At 46.8% G+C, this 16,109-nt stretch overlaps 1 protein-coding gene across 5 annotated transcripts in view; it reads left to right on the plus strand.

Annotated features, from left to right (window-relative positions):
• rapgef6 (Rap guanine nucleotide exchange factor (GEF) 6) overlaps positions 1-16,109 on the plus strand; it is a 78,720-nt gene that overhangs the window by 56,144 nt on the left and 6,467 nt on the right. For 3 of the 5 annotated variants that reach the window (XM_047043345.1, XM_047043349.1, XM_047043350.1), the window contains 17 exons: positions 408-515; positions 676-879; positions 2,069-2,177; positions 2,541-2,784; positions 4,247-4,404; positions 5,363-5,377; positions 7,049-7,289; positions 8,049-8,283; positions 8,662-8,810; positions 9,141-9,352; positions 9,734-9,857; positions 11,633-11,656; positions 12,117-12,337; positions 12,689-12,865; positions 13,092-13,271; positions 14,256-14,372; positions 15,583-15,775. In XM_047043345.1, coding sequence (XP_046899301.1) covers positions 408-515; positions 676-879; positions 2,069-2,177; positions 2,541-2,784; positions 4,247-4,404; positions 5,363-5,377; positions 7,049-7,289; positions 8,049-8,283; positions 8,662-8,810; positions 9,141-9,352; positions 9,734-9,857; positions 11,633-11,656; positions 12,117-12,337; positions 12,689-12,865; positions 13,092-13,271; positions 14,256-14,372; positions 15,583-15,775 — 2,711 coding nt within the window. The remainder of the gene's footprint in view (positions 1-407; positions 516-675; positions 880-2,068; positions 2,178-2,540; positions 2,785-4,246; positions 4,405-5,362; positions 5,378-7,048; positions 7,290-8,048; positions 8,284-8,661; positions 8,811-9,140; positions 9,353-9,733; positions 9,858-11,632; positions 11,657-12,116; positions 12,338-12,688; positions 12,866-13,091; positions 13,272-14,255; positions 14,373-15,582; positions 15,776-16,109) is intronic. The other 2 variants (XM_047043348.1, XM_047043346.1) reach the window with 2 other exon arrangements.

A 16,109-nucleotide genomic window follows, 5' to 3' on the forward strand; every position in this document is an offset into this window, starting at 1 on the left:
TTAATCTGTCATGTGGCCCTTCTATTTTTCTGAGGGACAGAGAAAGACGTGAAGGGTGGAAGAGAAAAAGAAAATGAAGGAGAAAGGGAAAGATTGATTGAAATTAGACTGAGAGAGAATGAGATAGAGGCAGACAGAATTAAGAGTGTGAAAGGGTGTTTTAAGTGTTGTGTATCTGTGATGCTTCACACTTTTTTTTAAATTGTAACATCTGCTTGGAGCAGAGCAGAACAACACCTATCCCTAAATATCGATATATACTGTAGATATTTAAATAGAGTAATTCAAATCTAAATATGTGCGTGCATAACTTGTATGACTATAGGAGGTCGGGTGTATTTCTGAGACAGCGTATGAGTTATAACGGTACTGTGTGTTATAGCCACAGTGTATGTTCTTGTGTGCAGGTGACCAGAATAGTGCTGTTGTGGGTGAACAACCACTTCAACGACTTTGAGGGCGATCCGGCCATGACTCGTTTCCTAGAAGACTTCGAGAAGCTTCTGGAAGCGACAGTAAAACCTTTCGACCTTCCTCATTGCCATCAAAATACTTTGCACCAAGTTCCTTGACTCTGACCACCGAAATACGAAATATGCACTTTTGATCTTCTGCTGGCCTTTCTAAAAAGTAACACTGTTCCTTTCGGTCCCCCCCACCCGCACCGCCCACCAGAAGATGAAGGGCCACCTGCGTCTGCTCAACATTGCGTGCGCGGCCAAGGCCAAGTGGAGGCAGGTGACGCTGCAGAAGCCCTCCAGGGAGTCCCCGCTGCTCTTCAGCCTGCAGGGCGGCAGTGAGAGGGGCTTCGGCATCTTCGTGGAGGCCGTGGAGGAGGGCAGCAAGGCTGCCGAAGCCGGCCTCAAACGGGGGGACCAGGTGACGATGAGATGATGATAATAGTGATGAAGACAGTAACGGTTATTCCAGCATTAGTCTGAACTGAAATCCAATTGAAATCAAATGCACTCGGTCTTGCCTGATGGTTGCAGCTCATACTCTGCAGGTCATCTAATATGCAATCAAGGCCAGTCAGATGGTTGTAGTTTCACTGTGGTTTTCTATTCCTTATTTTTAAACCGTAGTTTCTGTATTTTACCACTTGACCTTTGACAGTAAACCAAAAACATCGGAAATAAATCTTCTGTCTGGCTAGTCTAGAGGTTGATCATCAATTTCCTGTCTGTTTAACATTTTCTGTAAATGCATATATTAAGTAACATTTTCTGTCAGAATATATGAGCAATGACGTTATAAAGAACAGTCTTGCTAACAGAAGCTGTCACAAAATAAAATGGAATTAAGCCTAGCACCCCCAAAGAAAACATAAAACCTCATATCCGGCAAAGCATTTATATATTCTTTCCACATAACAAACATAAAAATATATAAGTGTCTTCTTGAAAACAAGACATTCATTGAATGTCATTGGTTAGTAGTATGTAATATTCCACTTTAATATATTAGGCGGCATTGCCTTGCCGCCTTCCAGTGGAAACGTGTTGCGTGTTGCGTTTACGGGAGACGCCCAACACACTATGAACTTGTGGCACAAGTTTCTGCTCTTGGGAAGCTGTAGATTGGCAGCTCTGTGTGAAACTGGCCGGCTGAGTTTTGGAAAAATGACTTATACTCCGCAGTTTTTTTTCATCCCCACAGTGATACCCTTCCCTCTTTTTAATGTTTTTCCTTCCGGACATTCTCTTTTTCCTTGTCCAATGCCCCCTCCTAACCTGTATCCACTCCCCTTCCTGCGGAATCACGGAATATTCACACATTCGCATTGCGACACCAAAAATATGGCATAAACATTTTTACTGTGTATGCGGATCCTGTCTACCGTACCTCCATCCATCCATCGTCAACCGTTTATCCGTAGTCAGGTCGTGGGGGAAGCAGCTCCAGCAGTACCTATTATATGGAATAGAAACATTTGACATTTATTCATTTAGCAGGAGCTTTATACCACAGCAACATAAAAAATAGTGCATGTTAGTTATTTGTGAATGTTCTGTCTGTGTTGTGGTTCAGATTATGTTACTTATTACCAGTTGCCCATCTATGTTAGATCATGGAGATTAACGGCCAGAACTTTGAGAACATCTCCTACACCAAAGCTGTGGACATCCTGAGGAACAACACACACCTTTCCCTCACTGTCAAGACCAACATCTTTGGTGAGCGGAAACTCCTCTTGGTGGTAGTCTGGTGGGGGTCCAGGTTGTATAGGTTGAGATGGCCTTTACTCTACTCCTCATGTTCTGATTCCTCCTCCTCCCCCCTCCCTTCCTTCCTTCCTTCCTCCTCTCATACCCTACCCTCACCTCCTTCTCCCTACCCCTTTACTTTCTTCTTCCTCTCCCACTTTAATTTCCTAACCTCTATCTTTTCTTTTCTCTTCACCCTCCCTTGCTCCTACTCTGACCTTACCCTCCCCTCCGCTTTTTCCCCTATTCTCCTCCTCCTATCCCCATTCTTCTTCTCTCTCCTTCTGTTCACCTCCTCCCTTCCCTTCCTCCCTCCCACCTTCTCCTCCCCAGTCTTCAAGGAGCTTCTCAGCAGGCTTGTTCAGGAAAAGAAGAATGGAGGTCCACACATCCCCAAGATTCAGGAGAGGAAGGGGAACCGTTTCTCCATCCCTGATCTCCCCGGTGACATGGAGTTCCCCACCGACCACAAGGCTACCAAGAAGATGAAGGCCAACACCGTGTCTGGGGGCAGGAACAAGATCAGGAAGATGCTTGAGAAGACCCGCTTCAGTATACTGCCCCCCAAGCCCTTCAGGTAGGCACCCATGTGAGGGTGGGGGGGGGGTGTCGAGTGGTTTAATATAACCATTTAAGTGAAGAAAACCCCCTTCCTCCACACTCACCACTAACCTCCACTCTCCTCCGCAAACTTTCTACTGCCTAAACCTCCACCCTTCTTCTCCACCCTCACCACTAACCTCCACCCTCCCCCTCCACACACCACTAATCTCCACTCTCCTTTTCCACGCTCACCACTAACCTCCCCTCTCCCCCTCCACACTCACCTCTACCCTCCTCAAACCTGCTACTGGCTAAAGACACTGCTGTGGAAATGTATGTGCTCTAATGAGTTGGGTGTGTGTTCCTAATGTGTGTGTGTGTGTCTTTGTCTGTGTTCTCTTGTTATAGGGCACTGAAGTGCCATTATTTATCTCAAGCACTGCTTCTGTGTAGCTTACTATTCACAGTCTCTTCTCTTGTCCCTGTCTGTCTCGCTGCTGGCCTGTCTGTCTCTCTGTCTTCCTGTCTGTTTCTATGTCTGTATTTGTGTCTGTCTTTCTCCCTGTGTTTGTCTCTCTGTGTGTCTATCTTTCATCTGTCCATCTGTCTTTCTGTCCCTCTGTCTCTGTCTGTCCCTCTGTTGGTCTCTCTGTCTGTCCCTGTCTCTCTGTCGAATTCAGGGGACTTTTTCGGTAAGGAGCCATTTGTGTTTCTTCATCATTGTGTCGTTCATCTTCATGCCTTTAGTCCCTCAGTGCTAGGTAATCTAACCTAACTCTAGAGTCTTTCTCGTATGCCACTTTTACCCAGTCTCCTGAGTCTGCGCTATCTTAGTTAAAATGTCAGCCATTGACTGTCTATTCAAGCTCTCTTTCTCTCCTGCCTTTGTCCATTTTGTGTTGGTGTTTATGTGCATGTGTGTGTGTGCATGTGTGTGTGTTTGCGCGTGCGTGCGTGTACTGTGATGCTGTGTAATCATTCTTGGACTCATTGTGATTCAGTTCATCCTGAGCACCAGCTTCATTAGACCATGTGACCTTTACTTCCTGTGTACTATGTGGCCCAGACATGGTGTTACATGTGAATGTGCTCCCATCACTCCTGTGCTACAGATGGGAGGAAATTGGGTTGTATCACAAGTTGACGTTCATCTAAATTCTTCTCTCTCTTTCCCCAATTCCTCTACCTCCATCTCGCTTTACCATCTCTTCCCCTTCTCCCTCTTATTCCTCTCTCTCCATTCCTCTCTTCTCTTTCTCTCTCTCTCTCTACCCTACCCCCCCCCCCCTCCTACTTCATTTCTCCCCCTCCTCCCACTCTCTCCCCTCTCTCACCCCCCCCCCCACTCCTCCCCCTCTCTACCATCTTCTTTCCTCCCTCTTCATCCCTGCTTCCCTCCCCTCCTTCCTTTTTCTCTTTCCTATCCCTCTTCCCCATCCCTCCCTCTCTCTGTCCCCCCTCTCTTTCTTCTCTCTCCACCCTCCATCACCCCCCAGTGAGGGGGGAGTGTGCCAGTCCCAGGATGACAGTGTGGTGGGAACCAAACAGTGTCGTCACAGCGTGGCCATTATGCCCATCCCTGGCAGCCTGTCATCCAGCAGTCCAGACCTCCTGCAACCTGCCACCAGCGTGCTCGACTTCTCTAACCCTGCTGGTCAGTACCACACACACACACACACACACACAGGCTCAGTCACGCACAGGTTTCCGTGCACACACATGGGCACACACACAATCCCAGTGTTTCCCCTATGTTGATTTTTCCGTGGCGGCCCGCCACAGCTGCATTTCTGCCGCCACGGTATCAGACATAGGGCTGTACAACATTTTAGGCCGTCTATCAGCAGTGATTGTTCGAAGCATATCGGAGGATAGCACGCACACGCGCTTCACAGCCCAGTTGAGATTGCGTGTGTGCGTCCTTGAGAACTTAGTCGTACAACTTATGTTGTCAGTTCATTTAAGCCTGTTATTGTATTAATCTATAGTTCTTGCTAATTTAAATTAAGTTAACTGGTGATTTTTGTTGTTGTAGGCAATTCTTCCCCTGCTAGCGAAATTGCACGTCGATTCGATAGCGATTGCTGCCCTTGCTCACGTTACATTACATTTAGTAGGCCTACTCACAAGAAGATGGAACGTTTGTATTTTAGGTGCATTAGTATGCTGAAGTAGTTTTAATTAATAAATAGTTGGTATATTTTTATTATTTGCTACAGAATGCTTAGCCTATCAAATGATTTCGAGTGGCCCACCTTAATCGATAGGCTAGGCTACTGACCATTTACAGTAAGTTGTTACGTCAATTATTAATTGGCAGCATTTAGAACATAATTTATGAGTGCAAGGTGTCTTTAAGTAGGCTATCTTTATTTATTTAGGGGAAATAGGACGAAAATATGTGCAATATTACATTATCCATTAGTCTAAAAGCAGCACATCCTGTTCTTTCCCTTGACATCATGGAGGAAAAAATCTTCCTCAGCTTTACAGTACTTCATTTTCAAAACACTGTTCTCTGTCTTTCCCCTTTTCCCTTCTCTTTTTCCCTTCATCTTTTCTTCCTTTCTTTCCCTCCCTCTTTCCATCTCTCTTTCTCCCTTCCTCTGTAGCACTGGGACTATACTGTAAGTATACTGTGGTTTTTCTTCCAGTCTAATTTGTGTGTTTATTTATTTTACATCAGACCTCAGTAATGTCACCCTAAGTGTCCTCTCTCCTCTCTTCCCCCCCTCCTCTCCTCTCCCCTCATCTCCTCTCATCTACACGAGTGTGTTTTGGGTTAGTGCTTCCAGTTACTCTGGGTGGTGGCTTATTCTCGATTCTCGATCCAAAAACGGTGTTTATTCTAGACACTTCCCTGAACCCATCCAGCCCCATGCCCACATATGGAGCGCTGGGACCAAATTAAAGTCAGTTTCCATTGGCTAATGCCGCAGATGACATCACAGAGGTTTGTGGAGTCCAGAACACAGTGTGCATGTGTATAGATGTTTCACTTGAAACTGTTACAACAACCGTTTGAGGGTTTAGTGCCTTCGCTGGCTCAGCTCTTCCCCCCTCCGCTCCCCACCTCCTGCGCTTCATACAAGCCGGACTGTGCCACACCCCGCCCTCCAGCCACCTCCGCCACGGTTATTTACGTTCATCTGCTCCGTGAGCTCAGAGAGGAGTGAGGTTTATGAGTGCTGCATCAACAGCAAAAATCCCATCACTGGAAGAAAACACATTTTCTAGCTAGAATGAGTTGTTCTCTCTCTGTGTGACTCTCATTTCTTTCTCTCTCTCTTTCTCCTCTTTTTCTCCCTTTTTCCATCTTCATTATTTCTTCTCCCCCATTTTCCTACCAGGATAAATGTCTTCCATTGCCCAGGCAGTAAATAAATGGCCTGTTGTTCATCTGTGCCCAGGTAGCTGGGCAAGTCTGGAGGAGTTATCTAGATGTTAACATGAGATAAACAAAGCTGTCACAGGCTGAAGGCTGGGTAGTAGCAATGGTTGATATCGGTTCATGCCTCAGCAGCAATCACAGCTAATAACACTGCTTATCCTGAAAGGAAGATGGAATGATTAGTCGCAGTGTACATTAGGCAGGCGTACACACACACAAATCTATTTGACCTGGGGTTCATTGTGGTTGGCCTGTTTTTGTGGTGTGTTGAAGATGCTAGTTAAGATGACTTCAGCACCCTCTCAGTGTTCTCTACAGATCACACAGCTTCCCCCCCATCACTCTGTCTCTGCTCCACACTCCATTGAGCATGTCTGACTGATGCTGTCTCCTTAGGGCTTATGGACCAGTGTGGGTCGGTAAAAGTCATCTGTCAAATTGACCGGTTTCTTTATTCATCATGCATTTCTTGCCTTTGTCTTTATCTCCCTGCATCATCCCTCTTTTGTTCCCCTCCTCCTTCCTTCTCTTCTTTACTCATTCTTTCTCAGTCACCCTTTCCTTCCTTCTCTCCCTCCTTCTCTCCTCTGTTTCCTTCACTGCCTCTTTCCTTCTCTCCCTCTCATCCACTCTTTTTCATCATCCCCTCTTTACGTTGCGTTGTTTCCTTCAGTTGTTAGAGGCAATGCCGGTTGTTCCCTCAACAGACACACACACACACAGAGGGATATAATAGCTTCACTGTTAACGCTCGATGCTGCCTTTGGGTGTGTGTGGTTCATGGCTCGTGGTTGTGTTCTCACAAGCGTGTAGTTAATGATTCCTTCATCGCATGTCCTCCAGGAGTGGGAGACCCTCCACCCATACCCTCCTGTCTTTCTTTTTGATTGTTGTTGTTTGTCTCCAGACACGCCCGACCAGGTGATTCGTGTGTTCAAGGCGGACCAGCAGAGCTGTTACATCATCATCAGCAAGGACACCACAGCCAAGGACGTGGTCAGCCACGTAGCCAACGAGTTTGGCCTGCTGGCGGCGCCCGAGACGTTCTCGCTGTGCGAGGTCAGCGTCAGCCCAGAGGGCGTCATCAAACAGAGACGTCTACCCGACCAGTTGTCCAAGCTAGCCGACCGCATTCAGCTGAACGGCAGGTGGGCCAGCCATCCTGCTTTCCCTCTTCTCTTTAACTCGCCTCTGTCTATCGCATCCCATCTAGGTTACTATGAATATTTTATTCTGGGTATTTTGTCTCTGAGGGCTTCTCTAAACTACTAGCGCGTCTGGAATTATTCATCCCTCTTCCTTAGCCCCCCCCAGACGTCCAACCTCTGGCCTACAATCCCACAATCTCAAACTCCTAGCCTCTATCCCTCAATCCTCAATTGTATTTTGAGCGTCCAGACTATACGCCTGCCAACTCTGTCAGTCCCCTGGCCCATAGTCTCTGTTGGCAGACAGGTGGTGCTGTAATACCCTGTACCCTACTTTCCTGCCCCACTCAAAGGGACAGAGAGAGACATGCAGCAAGCTAGAGACATAGAAGTAAGAGAGGGAGACAGAAGGGGTAGAGACAAAGGGGATAGACGGAGGGTGGAGGGGTGGGGTTGTGGGGGGTGAGTGAAAGAAAGAATCATCAAACTTTGGACTTCTGTCTCCATCTCAGTCCTTCCCATGCTCTCTATTTCTCTTTCTGTGTCAGTCTCTTTCACTCTATCCCTCCCTGCCTCCCTCCCTCTGCCCCTCTCTTTTCTCTCTCTTTCCCTCTCTATCTCTCCCTCCAACCAACGACACTTCCATCCTCTGCTCTCATCCTCGACGTCCGCAGCAAAACGGTATCGAGACAGAGGCGCTCTCTCTCTCTCCTTCTCTGTCTCTGTCTCTCTTTGATGACCTCTGACCTTCCCCTCCAGGTACTACCTCAAAAACAACATGGAGACAGAGACGCTGTGCTCAGACGAGGACGCCCAGGAGCTCCTGAGAGAGAGCCAGATCTCCCTGCTGCAGCTGAGCACCGTGGAGGTGGCCGCCCAGCTCGCCATGAGGGACTTTGACCTCTTTCGAAACATCGAGTCCACCGAATACGTCGACGACCTCTACAAGCTGACCCCGCCCACTGCCAGCGGACGGCTCAAGCAATTTGAGGAGGTTCGGTTGGATTCGATTCATGTCTGTGCAGTTTGCGTATGTTCGGTTGAGTTCGATAAATATCTGTTGAGTTTGATTCATTTCTGATGACTCGTTTCATTCATTTTGGTTCAGTTTTGTGTTTAAACACAGATTTAAACTGGGCCATATGTTTAAAACAGCTCCCATACTTCCAGTCCAATTCCTGTATTAAAGAATCTCAACACCAATTTACAGTACCTGCTATACTATAAAAGTAAAAACTTTAAAGTTGTTCCTCAATATATCCACATTTATACGATGAAGCGAAAATTGACATAATTTATTTAAAATCAAAAGGAATGAGAACACAATACATTTTAACAAATTATATAATTATCTTCTGGTTGTCATCAACAGGTGATCAACCAGGAGACTTTCTGGGTTGCCTCGGAAATCCTGAAGGAGAGCAACACTCTGAAGAGGATGAAGATTATCAAACTCTTCATCAAGATCGCCCTGCACTGCAGAGAGTGCAAGAACTTCAACTCCATGTTTGCCATCATCAGGTAGGGTGTGGGTGGGGGGGATCACTGACATGAGTCTTCCTCCTCAATGGTAACTTATATTTTATTTTATGACAACTTAGATTTGATTTTATTGTACGTTTTATTTAATTCTAATTCCACTTAGTACTGCTGGTTTATGTACCCTGTGTGCCCTTAGTATAGATAGTCCACATTTTTTTTATTTTAGGTTCCTATATGTTTATTGTATGCACCTTCCTGCCAAAGTAAATTCCTTGTCTGTGCAAACTCTCATGGCGAATAAATCCCATTCTGATTCTGATGACCTCGTTGAGCAGTCTTTCTCACACTTTTTTTTGTTCCCCTTTGTAGTGGTTTAAACCTGGCCCCGGTGGCTCGGTTGCGTGTCTCGTGGGAGAAGCTGCCTAGTAAGTACGAGAAGCTGTTTCGGGATCTGCAGGATCTATTTGACCCATCCAGGAATATGGCCAAGTACCGCAACGTCCTGAGCAACCAGAACATGCAGCCACCAATCATACCCCTCTTCCCCGTCGTCAAGAAGGACCTCACCTTCCTCCACGAAGGTAGGATGCATACACACACGTGCACTCAAAGCAATACATGCACACACACACATGCACCCGTGCTAACACTCACAAAGCAGAAGCAGGGCTCCGATGTCTTAGGATTTCCTTGTTTTATCACTTCCTCCCAGCTGAGGTCTTGGGTCCTGTTCCCTGATTAGCATAGCTCTGTTCACTTTTTGTTGTTTTGCTTCCTCTCTGTCCCACTGTCCTCTTCTGGTTTCCATCCAAGCCAGTCAGGGGTTTTCTGACTTAAGCAAAGAAGCAATTTGAGTTTGTCTGCAGTGGTTTAGCAGCATATTGATGTGTGTGTGTGTGTGTGTCTGTGTGTGCGTGTGTCTACAAATGCGTGTGTGTGCACATGCGTTCATACTCCCCCAGGTAATGATTCACATGTGGATGGCTTGGTGAACTTTGAGAAGCTGCGGATGATCGCCAAGGAGATCCGCCATGTTGTCAGAATGACCTCCGCCAACATGGACCCTGCCCTTATGTTCCGTCAGAGGTTGGTTTCACCCCTCCTGTCCTCTTCACCCCCTTACCGTAATTCTATTCAAAAGCCTGGAGGCTGATTTGGAGCTTTTCAATGTGGCCGTATTTTCTGAATGGAATCAGAGAATGTCTAATATGGGGAGAACTGCCACTCTCGGGAAACTTCCGGGTTCTGAATTGGTTGCTGTTCCACCCTAGTTCCAAATGAGGGCGCTAACGTTCCAGTGCAGAATGAATAGAGGTCTATGGAGCTATACCCCTCCAAATCCATTTTTCTCAGGATATAATTTTTTGTCCAGTAATTTGAATGTTGAATTCGACAGGGGAGGCAAAACAAAATACACACTGCTGGGTGTTAGAGTTAAAGTCACTTTTTTGTCTTAAAAAGCCTTTTAAAATGTCAATTACATCATGCACATCGTACGACCAGAGATACTGCTTTGCGGCAAGCTCTAGTCACTTCCTTTTTTCACACGAGGCATCGACAACACAGCTGACAGGTTAGGCTCTCTCTGTCAATACACATGCTTGAAAGAGTTTTGGCTTGCTAATGTTATTGCTAATGTTGCTAATGCTCTGACATTCTGGCTCCGCTTTGGATACCATCAAGCGGGATCTCTGGTCAGTCCTCAGTCCTTCACTAACCAATCAGCAGTCATTAGCAGAATGCTAGCGTGTTATGGGCAACAACAACTCACCCTGTAAGAAATCGAAAGGACATAAGTACTCGTTCAATCAACTTTCAACATATAATCCATGTTGAACATGCAAAAACTACAATCAAATGTGAGATTTTTTCTCAATGACACTCAGGCGAAAGAGCCCAATGTAGCCGTTTAGCTCCATAGACTCCTATTCATTTTGCACTGGACCGCTATCACTCCCAGTGGAACTCTGGTGTAACTGCAACATAATTCGGAACAATGGGGCTTAATAGGGAGTGAACAGGCTCTCTTTTAGACAGGCTCTGGTGGAATCAAATCACAGTCACTACAGTTTTACAAACACATTCACGGTGCATCACTGCACCCAGTTAGTAGCCTCCTCGTCATTCAGCAACAGTGTTCTCTGGCTCCTATACATCCTCCTTCACCACTACCAACTCCTTCCAAATACTAAGATTAGATTATTGATAGATAATGACTGATGTTACATTTACATTTAGTCATTTAGCAGACGCTGTTATCCAGAGCGACTTACAGTAAGTACAGGGACATTCTCCCTGAGGCAAGTAGGGTGAAGTGCCTTGCCCCAAGGACACAACGTCATTTTGGCACAGCCGGGAATCGAACCAACAACCTTCTGATTAATAGCGCGACTCCCTAACCGCTCAGCCATCTGAATCACACACATGGATGCAGGGTGATATATGTGTGTGTAGCCAACGTAGATTGGTTAAACTCACTCCTCAGGTATATATACAGGCCACTTGCACCAACAAATGGCTAGTAGCTTTTTGTTGGCGCAGCTGGCAGTGTTTGTGCTTGAGATGTTGGAGGTGGCGGCTTTGATCCCAAGTCAGGGCGAACATCGGCCCAGTGTACCTCCGACAGGTCTGCAACCATGTCTGTTACATGTGTCCATCCATCCCCTGTTGATAAGAGGTCCCCGTGTCTCCTGCCGGTATCTCTCAGTCCTAAGTGTGCCTATCTTTCTCTTCCTGAGTCTCCTCTTTACTGTGTGTGTCTTCCTGAGTCTCCTCCTGACTGCTGGTCCTTCTGCTGGTCTCTCTCAGTCCTAACTGTTTGTGTGTTTCTTTAAACCTCGCTCCATGGCTCTCGCTTTCAGGAAGAAGAGGTGGAAGAGTCTAGGGTAAGTCCTGCCCCCCCCCCAGCCCCCCCCCAGTATCTTGGTCTGTCAATCCAGCCAATCACCAGCCATGCTTCCTTCTCTACCCTGGCATCAGTGCTAGCATCCAAATGCTGCATGTCTGTTTTTGATCCAGGATGTTAACCCTTCCATCCACAGCAACCTGCCTCAACCTGTACTGAAATCCACCATTGAATGACTGGAGTGTGCATGTGTGTGCATGTGTATCCCCCCCTCATACTGATGTTCATTGCATTTTTCATGATCTAACCCTGTTCACCATATTGTTGTTGTTTTTTGTGCGTGTGTTTGTCAGCATGGTGTCCCAGCAGTGAGAGAGCGCTGCTAACTTGCATGGTTTACTGCACTGATACAGTCTAGCACAGGAACATCTTATAGTCTCTCTCTCTCTCTCTCACTCCTGTCCCCTCTCCTTCCCTCCTCCCCCCCTTCCTCCCTTCAGGTCTCTGAGTCAGGGAAGCACCAACTCCAACATGCTTGATGTCCAGGGTGGCGCACACAAGAAACGTGTTCGCCGCAGCTCCCTGCTCAATGCCAAGAAGCTGTATGAAGACGCCCAGATGGCGCGCAAGGTCAAGCAGTACCTGTGTCACCTGCAGGTCGAGACGGATGAGGAGAAACACCTCGCCATGTCGATGCAGTGTGAGCCCTCCTATAGTACTTGTGAGTATTTGCACACACACACACAGACAGTACACGCACACACACGTGCATACATATGTGCACACACGCGCAGCATGCATGTACACAAGCACCCACAGACAGACAACCACGCATGCACACAGTTCTGTTTATGGGTATTTTTCAGAGCTTCGGTTGCCCTCCTGTTCTCGATCCCTTCATCTCTTTCTCACTTTGCTTCTCTTCCTCTCTCTTAACATCTCTGTCATATTCAATATCTCTGTCCTTATTTCTTTTCTCCCTCTATTCTATCCCTCTATCTCTGTGTCTCTTGTTCTCATATCGATCTTACAGCACCAATTATACATTGTTTCCTTGTTTCCATGACTACAGTGTCTAAGAACCTGAGTGAGCGGCGGTCCACCAAGTCGGAAATGTCTCCAGTGTCACTTCGCTCGACACTGCCATCAAGCCGGGCCCAGAACCGGGTCTCCCAGGTTCTCCAAAACCCGGTGACACTCAACCCACTCCGCAAGAAGAGCACAGCCAAGGAGTTGGCCGTCACGCTGAGTGAGTCCACCTCTCCTCTCCACTTGATGGTTGCCACTCTGTCATGCTGTCACCTCATCTGCCGTCCTCTCAGCCGTCCTCTCCTTTTCTGCTCTCCTGTGCTTTGCTCGGCCCGCCTCTCTACTCCTTTCCTCTCTTCTCATATCCTCTTCCCTTATCTCCTCTTTCCTCACCTTTCTTCACCCCTCCTCTACTCACCTATTGTCGTTGTCCCCGCTCCCCCCAGATTCCAGCTCCCCTCAGGTAGTGAAGAAGCCCCCCATGGGTAACAGCTTAGCCCCGGCAGGGGAGAGGGAGAGAGAGCCTGGAGACTGGACCAGAGGAAGAGCAACTGAAGACAGCATGTCTGTAGTCTCCTCTCTTCACTCCAGCCCCACCATCTCGCCTCAGGGTTCCCCGCGCAAGGGTACGCCTCTGTCGTCGTCATAGCTTCCCACCAGGATAGCTACCCATCACCATACAGATGTTAGCCACTAAATTTGAGATTTCTCATTTGAGAGAGGATGCGATGCGAGGCGTGATGGGGGTAGAATATTAGCCATAAAAGTGTATTCTTGAGACTTTAAAATGTAGAGTCTTTAATTATTACATCGTTTTTCTTAATGGCCACTTGTGACGGCTTACAATTACATACAGAGGTTTTACACTGACTTGAAAGGTCGACTGTTGTGAGGGGCATCGGAACAGCAATCACTATTTACTTTGTCTGCTGAAACATGACTGCTGACAGTAGGTAGTAATAATGTACCATTAATTACAAGAATTGATGATAAGCCCAGAAGTCAGATGTCCTTCTTTTGTGTAAAAATAAATGTGCATTGACACAGAAATGTCCCACTTGTAGACAGATGTGTACATTTTATAAATGTCAAATTCTGCATCGGCTGAAGTGGGACACTTCAATTTACTTTATTCACGTCACCAGAAAATAAACACAACAGAACCAGAAAGCAATTGTTGCTATAAAACAAGATTTGGAAGTGGAATAGACAGTACCTAGGGTTAGGGTTAGGGTTAGTCTCTTAGCCTTTTTTCAGTTAATAATTGGATTAATGTAAAGGCGGGCCTCAACAACAAACTTATCATCTTTGTTCTATCTCACATTCAAGTTAATGTTCACTACGCCATGGGAGTAATTACTTTGAGACAGAATAGATATGGACTCTGGATATGGTGTGAACAGCAATATAGTAGGTTTGGCATTTAACACATTTGCTACACTTGCTATGATTAGCAGTCTCTTCTTCTTTTGATGACATGCCATCACACATACACACACCAGTATACTGGTGTGGGAGTGTATTTCTTGTGTCCAGTGCCAAAGATCTAACCAAACAGCACTAACATTACTCATTCTCCTCTTCATGTCTTGCCCTTCGATTGGCTGCAGTGGGCGGCGTGCCCAAGTCCCAGAACTCCCAAATGAACCTGTCTGGCTCGTCCTCGTCTCTGGCCAGCAACACCAGCACCAAGGGTGGCACTGCCAACCAACGCAGCTATGGCATAGGTGGGGCCATCCTCCACAAGAAGATCTTATTGATGACCAGACAGCCCAGTCCTGAGAGGGAGGAGGAGAGGGAGAGCAGGCAGCACAGCAGAGAGGAGAGCAGGAAGGAGGAGAGAGCAGAGGAGAGAGAGACGGAGGTTGAGATGGAGGTAGAGCAGATAGAGACTCCTACAGGGATCCAGAGAGAGAGACCAGGGACCCCCCCATTAGACCCAGGAGAAGGCAGGAGGAGACCCCTTGAGTCCCCCCTCAGAAAGAGGCTGCGATCCCCCTTCAAACTGCTGAGAGAGAGGAGTCAATCTAGGGAGAGGCTGATGGTGTCCAGACCTCCAGGAGCTCCAGCCCAGGAGGGGGCCCTGCCCTCCTTACCCCGGCCAGGGAGTAGTGGACTAGGGCAGCTCATGGCCAGGAGATCAGCCAGCCCTGGACCTTTCACCTGGTTCTGCAGATCTATCTATGAAGATAGACCTCATTCATAGGGCTGGACAGACATACTGAGAATATAGCTCTAGTGTAGAATTAGGTTGTAACTGTGTTGCAGCTTGTAAAGATGAACTCTGTAGTAAATCTCTAGGAGCTGGAGCTGTGAGAAAGTGAGACAGACACTGGAAAACTCTCAGGTTTCCAATTCAGATTAGTAGCTAATTCAGCTACTATTCCTGGTTTTAGTGAAGGTTCTAGCTCTGGTTGTAGTTCCAGTTAAAGCACTGGTTTTACCTCCAGGTTCTAGCTCTAGTTCTAGCTCACTTTCCACTGTTGAGGATCAGTGCTGAGGGCAGCTTGAGAGAGACTTGAGAGACATGTCTGAGCTGTGCAATTCACTGGTTGGATGAAAGATTGTTGGACATTGTGTTTTTAAACAGTAGTTCACAAATTCTGTGTAAGCTATGATGGCAGTTTGAAGCTATTTTATTCTGTTATTATGTTGAACCAAAGTTGTGAGTTAGGATATATCCGTTGCTCTCAGTGTTCCAGTGTTTGTATTAAACATGTTTGTGAGTTTAATAGTAGTGTAGGTATTTTAAAGCCACACATATAATCAGTATACAGTAAACAGTGTTCCGAGTAGTCTGTGTGTAACTCAGAAACGAACCTTCCTCTCCTTCACTCTCTCTTTCTATGCATCCTTCTCCCTTTCTCTCTCTCTCTCTCGCTCTCGCTCTCCTCTGTCCCTCATCCCTGCTTCCCTCTGTCCTGTCCTCTCCTCCAGGCTATACTCTACTCCCTGGAGGCCGAACAGAACTGTCAGACTCCAGTCACAGTGAGATTTCGTCTCGCTCCAGCCTTGTCAGTAACTGCTCTGTCGACTCGATGCCCAACACCGCTCCAGACGATCGCTGTCTGAGCAAGACCAGCGAGCAAGCCGAAATCGCAACCCCAGCCACAAGCCAGCCCAGCTTGAGGTAAATCACACACACACCTCTTCAGGTTCATCCTCCTCAGTGACATTTCTTATCTTTCTTTTATGTGAGACTAACTAACTATAATACAGCTATACTAAAAATATGAATATGTCACTGTTTAAACAATTAAATTAAATACACAATATTGAACTGAAGGTCAACACTGTAACTCAACAACACTGTCGGTGATAGAACCATATACGTGCATCCGGAGGACAGCTGGCCTCAGTCTTCCTCTGGCTGCATTGACTTTAACCAGAGAATGTGTAATATGGGGAGAACTTTCGGGAAACTTCCGGCTTCTGAAGTGATTGCAGTTCCACTCTGTTTCCAT

The sequence above is a fragment of the Hypomesus transpacificus genome, chromosome 20, assembly GCF_021917145.1.
Source record: "Hypomesus transpacificus isolate Combined female chromosome 20, fHypTra1, whole genome shotgun sequence".
NCBI lineage: Eukaryota > Metazoa > Chordata > Actinopteri > Osmeriformes > Osmeridae > Hypomesus > Hypomesus transpacificus.